This window comes from Etheostoma spectabile, chromosome 20 (assembly GCF_008692095.1).
Source record: "Etheostoma spectabile isolate EspeVRDwgs_2016 chromosome 20, UIUC_Espe_1.0, whole genome shotgun sequence".
NCBI classification, from domain to species: Eukaryota; Metazoa; Chordata; class Actinopteri; order Perciformes; family Percidae; genus Etheostoma; species Etheostoma spectabile.
In genome coordinates this window covers 18865387-18878342 of record NC_045752.1, presented here as the reverse complement: position 1 = coordinate 18878342, position 12956 = coordinate 18865387, and the positions used below count along the sequence as shown (strand labels likewise).

The following is a 12956-nucleotide window of genomic DNA, read 5'->3' as shown; positions in this document are numbered from 1 at the left end:
TCTTTCTTTTCTTGTTTTTAACTGAATAAAGGGAACATTTGCACTGTGTCTCTGAGCCCCCAGTTGTTCCCCTTTGCCAAAAAATTGGGGCTGGCCACAAACACACACAGTACATTAACGTAATAAAAAAACAAAAGGGAACTCTACTCTCTAGTAACCTCACGGTGCAACATCGTTCCTCCAGAACACAAAACAGCAATCATTCAGACAGTGGCTGGCAGTTAGTTGGGGCAATAACACTGTCCCTGAGTTTGACCAGGGTCAACATCAACACACACACAGAGTCGTACATATGTGGCCAGTGTGTGTGTGTGTGTGTGTGTGTGTGTGTGTGTGTGTGTGTGTGTGTGTGTGTGTGTGTGTGTGTGTGTGTGTGTGTGTGTGTGTGTGTGTGTGTGAGAATGTGCGAAGTAGGCCAGAGGATATGGAGTTCAAAACATCTCGTGTAGGCTTGGGTTTTGTTCTGCAGTTCCCACGGTAACCAAGGAGGAGTAAAGAGCGAGAGGAAAGGGGCACAAGAAAGAGAGCAGGGGACGGTTCTGCCCAAGTTGGCCTTCTACAGAACAATGAAATCTCTTCCACATGAGCCAGAGAGCTGTCCCACTCAGACATTGTGGCAGTATTACATACACTCTCTGGTCAGATAGAAGGAGTACAAAAAGGTTCGTACGAATAACGTAAAAAAGGATCAGGATTTCCCAAAGCCCAAGATGACGTCCTCAAATGTCTTGGTTTGTCCACAACTTAAAGATATTCGGTTTACAGTCACAGTGAAGTAAAGCAATAAGCAAATATTTGAAGGCAATTCTTATTTCATTTCATAGAATTCCCCAAATTGAATAATGTTTTATTAAAATTCCTCATACACTTTACACATACACAAAGTTTCATTTTGAAAGGTGACAAAAGAGCTTGTATTTCTTACCACTAACAGTCTGCAAATAACTGTAATCTGACCCACCTACAGATAATTTGTCCAACAATTAATTTCTTTGTCATTTAGTCCTATCGCTGTCTGTGTCAATGTATTAATTATTTTTTACCGCAAATCCCTAGCATGGAAGTCTGTATCTGTTTCAATGTAAAATTAAGTTTATTATCAATGGTTAACATGTTGTGAGTTGTGTTCTTGTGTGTCTACTTCAGAACAAATATGGCCAAATGTATACACTGCCCTTCATTCCTCTGCGCACAACTTAAACTGCCACAAGTATCCTATTTAAAGGAGTATTATATAAAGTGATAACTGAAGAAGTAGGTATACTATGAACTGGAGCTGAAAAAAATATTCAATCAACCAAATCAGTTAATCAATTGTCTAAATTGTTGAAGTCATTTATGAAGATGAAAAATGTCAGACATTCCCCAATTACTTCTCCAGTCCCTATGGATTTGGTCAGTTTTAAGGTTTCCCTTTTACAATTATGTTAAGCAATGTAAATGGTAACCCTCACATTTTAGAAGCTGTAACCACCAAATGGTATATTTTTAATTTGTTTTGTCTTAAATGTTTGATGGATTATTATGTTGATCAATGAATCAGTTATTTATTCCAGCATTTGGGTGTAACAGTCAACGGAAAACCCAGCAAGAAAAGTGAAAAGAGTAAATAGCTTAGTGTTCAGAGGTAGAGATATCAGGTTACCGTGCTTTGTACAGCAGAGAGGGAACAGAAGGGAGGTAAGAGACACCCCCTCCTCACACACACACACACACACACACACACACAGGGGAGACTGGGAGGAGTCACTGGACACGCTTGTGTGTCTGCTGAGACATCACCTAATTAAGAGAAAGCCAACGCCTAGCCCCTTATGAACAGCTGTATATGGGGGTGGGTGTGTGTGTGTTTTCTGTTCTTGTGGCTGTTCCTAAATTAAACTAAGTGGCATTCTGAGGCTCATCACTCAATGACTTAAGGTGTGTGTCCATGTGCATGTGTGTGGTTGCATGTTAAAACCAGGGTATTTGACTGTGGTTAGAGCTTAATCATCGTGGACAGATTAACCCCATACAGCCCAAAATGACCCACTTGTGTACACACACAACAGTTGACAGCAGACGTGACAGCTGACAATGGTCTTTATTGCGTCTGACCTGCATCAGCTACACATGATCAACACTATACTGAAGTATTCTGTATTATCTGAGACACTTTGCCATTGTTATCTAAATGAACCGGATAACGGGCCTCTTCCATAAATCGTGCGTATGAACAAATTTGATTTTAACACTGTACGGTCGTACACTTCAGGCGGGTAAGAATTAGATTTCTGAGCAGCCGTATGTAAAACTACAATACTGATCACAGACAACAATAAACCGGTCTACCTGAAGGAAGTAGAGGTCAGGACAACAACCTACTTGTGAATGTCAGCATGACTAAGGGGATGAATGTGGACTTTGGGAAGAAGCAGGGAAGGAACTACGCCCCCATTAATATCAATGGGTGCTTGGCGGAAAGGGTGGACAATTTCAAAGACATTGGTGTCCACATCACCAAGGGTCTGACCTGGGCACTGCATACCGACTCAGTGGTGAGAAAGGCTAGGCAGAGACTGTTTCACCTCAGACACCTGAGAAAATTTCAGGTATCCCCTCAAATACGGAGCAATCACTACTTCTGCATCATTGAAAGCGTCATGGTGGAGAACATCACTGCCGGGTTCTGAAACAGCACCAAACAGGACCCCAAGGCCCTGCAGAGAGTGGCAATAGGCAGTGCTCTGCCCTGCCTAAAGGGGTTTTACACCAGGTGCTGCAAGGAAAAAAGGCTGAGAGAATCATTAAAGATCCCGACCACCTGGGTAATAGCCTTTTCTCCGTGTTGAGGTCAGATGAACGGTACCGGATACACCAGGCCAGCACTGAGAGGCTTAGGAGGAGCTTCTATCCTCAGGCCACTAGGATCCATCAAACACATACTGTATGTTCATTCAAATTGTATTGTAACTGAAATTGTATTTTAAATGACTTCACTTGACAAAATAAATGGATTGACTGATTGACATGACCACATGTTGTAGTTTTACAGAGATACAACTAAATAAATAATTTCCCTGAGGGGATCAATAAAGTATCCGGATTCTGAGAGAGGAATGACATTTTCCCAAATGACTCATAAGAGGAGTGTTGGCAATGACAAATGTGTGTTTTAAACTGTCCTTAATTTGAGCATGTTGTGTATTGATGCCAGGCCCATGATGTAATGTGACCATCCCCTCATGGCTAACCTGAGCTCCTTGGTTGGTTACATAACTGCTTTGGGCATGTGTCTGCACACAGTGTGTCCTTTGTATAAAATCAGTGATAAGGTGCTCAGATACAGTTGATTTGACTGAGCAGCAGTCATGTCCTGTTGACACACACAATGAATGAGACTGTGGCTAATTGTAGCATGCTTTTGTTTTGTTTTGTCATAGTCAAAAAATCAGTGGCAGAGAATCGTCATTCGTATTTCCCCCCGAATCGTGCAGGCCTAGGAAGAAGCATGTAACACAAGTGGGCTGAAAAAATATTTACTTACTACGACTATAGCATTTATTGAATACATTGATGATTCAATGTATTCTTACTACTCGCGAGCAGGTGGATATAAACAGGTTAAGTAGTACGATATTTTGATGCGATTTTGGAAACCCTTTCTGGATGATATAAACTTTTTATATATTTTATGGATTTTTTCATTTTGCAAAAAGTCAGGGGAGAAATTAGTAGTTGTGGACAAAATAAGATATTGAGGAGAGCTAATAGAAGAGACAAGCTGGAAAAAATGACAGAAAGTGTCCAAAGTTTGGAATCAGATCAAACGTAATTAAAAGGAAGACCACAGTGTGTCCACTGCAAAATCAAACTAGCTTACCACAAAAATAGCACGACGTCAATGCTTCTCAACAGAAAACAGAGTCTAACTTAATCATCCACTCTAAGAAGGGGACCCGACAAAGTAAATCCCAGAGTGGTACGGACGATGAAACTACACCAAAACACAACAACTACCAGAAACAAGGACAAGAAAACGTGGTGGTGACCACAATGTGATCTAAAGAGACGACTTGCTGACTATCCTTTTGGAAAAACAGCTGATTGTTGAGCACCACTCTCTTCACGGAGAAACAGCTGATCAATGATCTACTAGCTTAAGTGTAACAGAGCTGTGTGACATTGTAATTAAATATATAAATGAAAATAGGTTGTGTATAACTAATATTAACATATATGCCTATATATAGATCCGTCTCAGGTTGAAACTTGTAGTTCTGAAAGTTAAGTTGCATAACTTAAGGTAATGTTTATGTATGTTTAATGTGTGCTTTAGTTTGAGGTTTTTGCATTTCAGAAAATGTTTTTTATAAAAACAATGGAATATGGCACTTAAATGCACTTAATACGTTAAGCTTTTTGAGAGATATTGTAAGCAATGTTAAACCAAAATATTGTATATTAATGCTCTTCAATGAAAATTAAAAAAGTATTTCTTATCCAAATGCTCGAATCAATGGAATAATTGGTAGAATACTCGATTACTAAAATAATCGATAGCTGCAGCCCTAGTTGGAAGGAATGGCGGGAGCTCTACCCACGGCTCTCTGACCTGGCAACGAAGTGTCTGTTCATCCCCGCCACAAGTTCCACTTCATAAGAGAGTCTTCAGGAAATATTATGTCTCAGAGGGCAGTGTCGCTACGCACGGCCATTAAAAGTGTTCACGCGATGCTAGTTAACATTCATACATTCATTAAATTACCTGAAAACGCCACCAGGTTGCAACAGTGTAACCAGATCTCTATAATGACCAGAAAAATATGTAGAGGCTATGCGGTAAAAAGTTGAAACCAAAACCTTTGGATATGTGCAACCCGACGTCACACTGCAGAGGCCAATCACATAACCTTTGATAGGATAAAACACAACGGAGTGTGTAAAACGTGCAGTAAAATGCTAGCACCATAGGGAACACATCAGAAAACTGGCCATTTAACATTCGCACACCGCTGCACAACCGTGCATTAATCGACTCAATCTCAGAGACTCAAACCAAGGAATAGTTCAGTAACATTGGTAAAAATTCTACATGATACTTAATTTACATTATAAATTATGGAGCAATTGATTAGCAGATGTAATATATATATATTCACTAATTCTAATTGGTTAAGATTTTTAAAAATAAATGATATCTAGAATCCTGTTAGTAGACTGTGGTGCAGTTTGACCCATGAACGTTTCCTATCACGTGTGTGTGTGTGTGTGTGTGTGTGTGTGTGTGTGTGTGTGTGTGTGTGTGTGTGTGTGTGTGTGTATACCTGGTAGTACGTCCTGATGTGTCTGGTGAGAACAGTCAGGTTGTGAAGGCGAAGCGACACATCATTGTTCACATTCTTGTTCAGCCTCTGATGGGTTGGGCTGGGGTCACTATGGAGACACACACAAACCACAGGAGCACTTAGACTGACGTTCCTTATTTCCACTTAAGACAAAGGTCATATTACACACACACACACACACACAGAGACACACATATCCCAAGTGCAGGGTGACTTTTGTGTTGGAGAACGATTAATGCTCACATCAATACACATCCCAGCCTGCGCCGGACTGATTTGCATGTGAACAGGGGGTGTAATGGTGTCTGGCTGACCTACAATGACTGTCATGACGTCCGTCCGTTTGATGGTGAAACTATTCTAACTGCGAGCATTTGGATGAACTGGATTTTCTTTAAAATAATTCATCGTTGAGGGCGCCCGAATAGCTCAGTTGGTAGAGCAGGCGCCCGTATATAGAGGATTACTCCTCCTCGTAGCGGGCCCGGGTTCGACTTAGACCTGCAGCCCTTTGCTGCATGTCATTCCCCCTCTCTCCCCCCTTCCATTTCTTCATCTGTCCTGTCAATAAAAGCCTAAAATGCCCATAAATAAATAATCGTTGGCATGACTACGTTCTGATGCTCTGTTGAGGTATATAAATCTACTTTTAGAAACATTTGATGTTGCTTATGACCTGAAAACGTGTTTTACATGACTACATCTGTAGCCATTTTGATAAAAAATTGATTGGCTTGTATAATTGAAATGGATTAATGTATCAAAATGTTTTTAACAACTTAAGATCAGTTAAAAAAATCATACAAATGTTTACAGGTTACAATCTTCAACTTTTTATGACCTCACTGACCACTTGACGATACACCACATGCATGAATTGCCAAATTGTCGGCAAGTCGGCTCTCTGGGGATTACAACCCTTGAGCTTTGTATCCTCCTCTTTTTCAATTTCACAGTTTAATTTATTTCATACTATATCATTCACAATGTACTCCCAATTGCTTGTGGTGTTTCCATTTCAGCCGAGACTTTAAATGACATCTTTTATCCCCGGTATATACACTTCCAGTTGCACCAGTTTCTTTCAGGAATTCCACTTCCATTAACACTTCTCACTCAATTCATCACTTACACCATTTTAACTCTTAACTTTTTCTAATGTTTCAACAACAGCTAATTATCAGCAACACGCATGCTAAATTTACTTCAGCAAATATATCCTTTTCTAGTTGTATTCCTAGTCAACCAGTCAGTCAAACCAACAGTCGATTAAAGTCAGCAGCATTAAATTGCAATACAACTGCAATTGTCTGCCCCGGCTCAGTTAACCGGTTTGAGACAATAGGTTTAAAGACGGACCGATGGAACAGATGACTGGTTCTCTGACTGGCTGATCTCTGAGTGGCTTTCCTATAATATTCCTAATGCCTCCTCCCCTGTAACCCACTTTCCCATAACCCCCTGCACCCCCCTCCCCCCCTTGATAGCCTAGCCTACATTCAGTGTGTCAAGAACAATAGCGTGATTATCATTGTTTCTGAAGACAATAACTAACGTATGACATGTGGTCTGATTGGGGCCGTCTGGGTGGGAGAAGATTTAGATTCCACACAAGTATTTATATTTCAGTATTATTGTTGTGGACAGCGTTAGTGATGTCTGTCCAAACCAGAAAGAATTAAAGAACAAGCCTGACAATAGTCTATATCTTTTATTGTCAAGTAATCCTATGAAAAGACCAAAACCAAATATAAATGTATCCAACAAACAAGCAGTGTGTGTGTGTGTGTGTGTGTGTGTGTGTGTGTCCAAAGCCTGATATATTTAATTTCCCAGTTTATTAATGAGCCACATGGTCACACTGGGTACTATGTTTGTTCTTTAATCACCATGAATTTTGCATGTTTTGTTTGCATAAAAACTGTCATACTTACAAAACCGGATACTGTCACAGCAGACTCATAGTGTGTAAGTACTATCCTGCTCCTGCAGGTAAGTGTTGCATCACCTTCATAGCGGTGACTGATTCTCTCTGTGCATTGACAACGTTTTGATTGATTATATCTGGACATATTGTTGGTAAACATGCATAAACTGAATCTGTTAAGAGTTGTTGCACGATACTCTTACCAGAGGTGTTGGAAAAAATAGATTTAGACGCACTGCGACTCTCCCTTGAAAAATTGTGTCTCTGTTCAAAAATTCACCCTTATTTATTGACAGTAAGCCAGTAATTGAGTAACTCTTACAGGAAGAATTATGGCCAATGAGTAACAATCTTAAAATAAATAAAATGTTTATAGATTTTCTTTTACACCCCTTTTACACATGTAAGTTGTGTAAAGGTAATGGAAGTGAATTCATTTAATTATAGATGTAATTAAGCGGTTTTTAAAGTAGCAAGAAGTCACACAGTGAGAAGAAATAAATCTTGTGTAGGAATAAACCACTTTGATGAATCTAGATGCATCGATGATTGGTTAAATAACGCCACTGTAGCCCTCTGAGTCGGACTGTGGCAGCTGCTGTGTAATTCCTGAGTCAGAGTACAAACTGACAGCAGCTCAGTTCTAAAGGGACTGTTAATGATCTAACGTTTGCCCTCTGCTGTATCTCTTAATGCAGATTTCAGCACATCTGGCTGTGACGTTTACAACCTGAAAGCAGCGAGTCAGGATGTGGTCGCACAAACACACTTACACAGACACACACAGGAAACGCTGGATCAACTCACTTACCGTTCATATACCCAGTCCAGAGATGCAAAATTACACACCAAAGAACTTTTTTTCCACTGACTCGTGCAACAGAACATTAAACTCTCACTCTGTATGGTGTCACCTACATGTGTGTCATGATCTTGTGCAGAAAGACGCCATTCACCAGCTCCATGAACATGTTGACCCGCTCCTCCGAGCCGGCTTCGTCACATGACCCCAAAGGACCCAGCGTACGCACCTAGACACAGAATGAGAGGTCAACTACATCGCACCATGAAATAGAAACTAAAGACTCTATACACTTGATTGGTTTTCCTTTCAACTCAATATGCTGGTTGACATCCTGTTGAATTTTCAATCAAGATTTCTAAATCATGTTAAATCAACTGGGTATCTTCCAAAAGGGACGGTCCTTTCACGGACAGCCTTTTGGTGCGTGTTAGGGGGGTTTTAGTCGAGGACAGCCATACAACGTTTCCTTGCTGAGCTGCAACAGGAGGATAGTAAAACAAGGAGGATCAGCTGAACATGCATCTTTGCACAAAACGAGGCCTTTGGATTTGATCTCCCCACCCATCAACTACATAGATATTGTGTTTGGAGGGCATCTCTCAATTACAGTCACAAATAACCCTCACAATGTACATCTGGGCATGTCAGCAATGTTATAAGATATACTGGAATTAAAATGCCACAGACAGCCCATTTTTATTATTCTCTCTTTGAGGAACGCCCTGCTCATGCTCACACAGTGACACAGCTGGAAGGTGTCCAGTACAACCTCAGTCTGATCTGCTGCTGGCCTCTGGAGAAAGCACCACTCTTTCAATTTCTCCCTCCCTCAGACATGCCCTAAAACCCAGAGATTGTATCGGCAACCTTCTGGTCACAAAACCCCATTTCTTTAACGTTGGATGTGCTAATAAAGAAAAAAAACAGAATGAGAAACAAGTAGCAGCTAGTCACTTTCCATGTGTCGGCTTTCTACGGTGTGGCTGTGTTAATTGTGTTAATTGTGTTTGTCTGAGTCCTACAAAGGTGGGGGAAAACAATTCAACATGATGGAGTTGCAGAGAAACAGGAAGTACCATACCATAGGTTAGATAACCTGTTGACTGCTCTGTGGGTCGTCATACTGTGGGAGGGAGCCCCATGTCGGACAGCTGGAAGATTAAACTGGGTCCTAAGTAAACTCTGGACACTGACATCTATAGCACTAGGGAATGAATATGTTTAATGTTTAATTTAATTTCGCTTTCTTTTAATGTTGTGTTTTTAAACACATTCGCCCCTTGGACATGCAAGACAGTTAAAATGATTTAGAAAGTGAGAATATTTGAATATAAATGAGAATATTTTGGGGTCAACATTTTTTATTTAATGGCAAAAGACGACGAGCAGGTAAAGAAACAGCAGTAACTCAAGAAGTGCAGTGAAGCAGAAGAAAGAATTAAAGTATAATTCTGTTTGACAGTAAGTATAAGATCTTCACTTGGAAAGTTCCAGAGGCACTAATCGATATCTCTCAATGGATCAAATAATCTGAGGTTTTCACACTGGAAAACCAATGTAAAACAGAGCAAACCACTGCAGATGGTAACGTTACAATGGAGGTTAAAGTTGTTTTTTTACTGGTTAGGGAGGTAGTTGTTGAAAACAAATGCACCGAAGGGAGGGAAACAAACAGAAAAGAGAAAGTAAAAACAGAGGCAGAGGTCAGCAACTCGTGTACACCGTCGCACAACTGTGTGCGCGTGCAGTTCCCACTCACCCACACCACCAGCGGTGACTCCATGAACGTGGCCAGTAACTCGGACAGAGTCACGTCCATGGTTGTTCCAGAGGCTTCCGAGTCCGTTTATTAATCACCAACCGCTCATAAATCCACGGTCAATAAGTCGATATCAGCAGCAGGCTCGCGGTGGGGTCACCACACAGGACAGAACAAAGCCCCCGCGAGGCATCGCCCCCCCCCCTTCGCGAGCTCACACCACTATTGTCTCGCGCTGTCCCGTTTCGCTAAACACTGGCTTTACAATGGAAAGCATTGAATACGAATACAAACTGTTGGAAATACTTCCACAATCGCTCGCATGCATCCCAGAGTCAGCTCCGTTAGTTGAGCGGGTAAATATCCAGTTTACTTTCCGGCTGAAGGTGTAACACTTGATCCAAACTTCGCAGGGCAGTTGTTCGCGTTGCCAGGATACACGACTCTGACCGTAAAGCAGCGACACGGCCGTGAAATAAGAAAAGAAAAGTAAGCAAAGTAAAACAACGTAAAATGCACGACAGATGAAAACATTGGACGTTAAAAAGTTGTTTCCGTTGTTTGTTACATCTCTCTACCTCTCTGCTCTCCTTCTCTCCATCAACCTGACTGTGTGCGACCAGAGGCAGGGGAGGATTGAGTGACAGGCGTGCCGACCAATCCGCTACTGCAAGAAGCGCGGGGGCCGCCCTTTGTGATAAATCGGCCAATTACAGTGCATTTATTTGGCAGTTTTCTTTCAGTCTGACGTCACCGCCGGCTGCCACCAGCCAAAGACTTCAGACGGAACAAGATAGTTAACGTTGGTACTCTTAAATTTATGGATTTTTTTTTAGTTTTTCATTAGATTAAATAGTCTTAGTAAAACAAGTTTTTTAAAGCAGAAAGCAAAAAAACGTAAGGCTCCCAGATTTACTTTATTTGACAACCCAAATACGAGAGAGAGAGAGAGAGAGAGAGAGAGAGAGAGAGAGAGAGAGAGAGAGAGAGAGAGAGAGAGAGAGAGAGAGAGAATTATAAAATGAAAACAAAACTATATGCACTCCGAACATAGTTAACATAACCAACTCATCTATCCCACATTGGCAGACCGCCTGCAGGGAACTTTTAAAGGGGTATTTTCCCTTAAAGCTATAAAGAGATGAACCTCTTGCTCTGCCTCGATTATCTCTGACCTCAAACAGGTTGACAAGTAAACCAAAGATCAGATCAGAAGGACACAAATACCCAATAAAAAGTAGCATTAACTCATAACATCTGATTGTTATGTGACAATTATACTTTTTATGAAGGCTACTGATTACCCTGTAAAGTAAATCATTTAGTAGACATGATCCTCTGGCCCTCTACAGAGGACTTTAATGGGAAAATGGAGTGAGATGTTTTGATGCTGGCTGACAGCATTAGCCTACATGTGGGGGAGTACAGAGGGGATCAGACCTGGAGAAATCGGCCCTAGTCATTTGTTTTTGGAAAACTGCTGAAATCCAGAGTGTGCTTTGATTTGGCATGATCTGACAGGAAAGAAGCAAGTTTACCAGCGTCACGTTCAGAACCAGACCAAGCACGTAGCTGACGCAAAAGTTGCTAAATAAATGCATCAGGCGTGTTTTCTTTCTTTGAGCAAGACGAAGTATTTCTGAAAAGCTTTCCCGCAGAAGTGGTGGATCTTAGAAAGTATAGCCCACTGTAACATGACAGTGGACATTTTTCCACTCAAAGGTAACACTTGGCAACGATAATACATGAAGCAGCGCTCCCTTGTGGCTCCTTTTGCGTTACTACACCCCCTACCAGAAAGCAATCCGCCAGTACAGTGCTGCTCATGAATATAGGAACCTCTGCTTAAGTTGACTAAAAAGAGGAAAAAAAAAAAAAAAATTCATCTTTTGGAAATGGATCTTAATTAAAAAATGAGGAAAAATTCAACATTTAAGAAAACCAATATACGTAGGTATACGCAGTGTACCCTCTAAGAAAGCTCCAGGATTTCCATATACCCACTAACAAATACCCAATGAAACGCAACAACATACTTTCTATTAGATTTTTGATTTGCTTTGAATTGTCAAAGACCAAGGGAATTTAATCAGGGTGCATATAATCCTGTTCTGAATTGTCATCTATTTTATTCTTCACATAAAAGGTATTTCCACCGTAAATTGGTGAATAAAAGTGAATCTGAATACAGGAAATGGAGTTGTTTCTGCTCAAAACGTCCTTGGGGAGGACACCCATAGCCCCCACTACGATATGTCTGCTTTGGAAAACACTGTACCTAAAGAAACCATAAACCAAAAAGCACAAAGTCAGTCATTTTCTATCAATCATCTATTTATTTATTTATTCATTGTGAATAGTCATACAAAAAGCAGATTTACTCAGGAAGAAGTGATATCTGATAAACAAGTGGTATCAATTAGCTTCACATTCAATAGTTAATTCCACTTAACCCCACCCCCACTCCCTCCTGGACCAGTGGCAGCTGAGGCAAACGGTGAAACCTGCAATCCTATTGGTGCATTCTGGACTTCATAAATCTATTTTCAATATTACAAATATATAAAGGCTCTACCCAGTGATAACAGTGACATTCTGTCAGGTCTACTTCAGGTCATAATAATACTTGACTGTCTTTAAAGACAGACAGACAACACGCGCACACACGTGCATACATACATTCACTCAGACACGCATACACTAAAATATATAATAAATTCAGCATCGTGTGCCGATCAGAAACTCGACTATAAACTACAAGTTTCACGTTTTCTTTACTTGCTCACCCCTCAAGGCTCAGAGGTAATTTCTACTCAAATGTGATCAGACAGGACAGAAAGAGTCATCTGACAAGATAGTCTGTCATAGGTCAGTCAACGAAAAACAGGCAGAAAATAAAACAGTCATGTCCTTTATTTTAGTGTTTATTGCAATAGTGTGCATGTGATCAGGAGATCCAGTCAGAACCAGTCAGTCAGGGTTAGGAAGGCTGCAGCTTCAGGCCATTAATCTGCACAGGAAAGTCAGCATCTAATGCACTGTTGCCGTGTGTACATACAGGTGTGTGTGTGTGTGTGTGTGTGTGTGTGTGTGTGTGTGTGTGTGTGTGTGTGTGTGTGTGTGTGTGTGTGTGTGTGT

The 12956-nt window shown here is 40.9% G+C and overlaps 1 protein-coding gene across 4 annotated transcripts in view; it reads right to left on the bottom strand.

Moving 5' to 3' along the window:
- Window positions 1-10442, bottom strand: part of ccdc88c (coiled-coil domain containing 88C) — a 39607-nt gene extending 29165 nt beyond the window's left edge. For all 4 annotated transcript variants that reach the window (XR_004326917.1, XM_032500101.1, XM_032500102.1 and 1 more), the window contains exons 1-3: window positions 9819-10442; window positions 8173-8285; window positions 5307-5415 (exon numbers count right to left, since the gene is read on the bottom strand). Coding sequence is in view for 3 of the 4 variants with exons in the window: in XM_032500101.1 (XP_032355992.1) it covers window positions 5307-5415; window positions 8173-8285; window positions 9819-9878 (282 nt within the window). In the remaining variant the exon portion in view is untranslated. The remainder of the gene's footprint in view (window positions 1-5306; window positions 5416-8172; window positions 8286-9818) is intronic.
- Between the last annotated feature and the right edge of the window lie 2514 nt (window positions 10443-12956).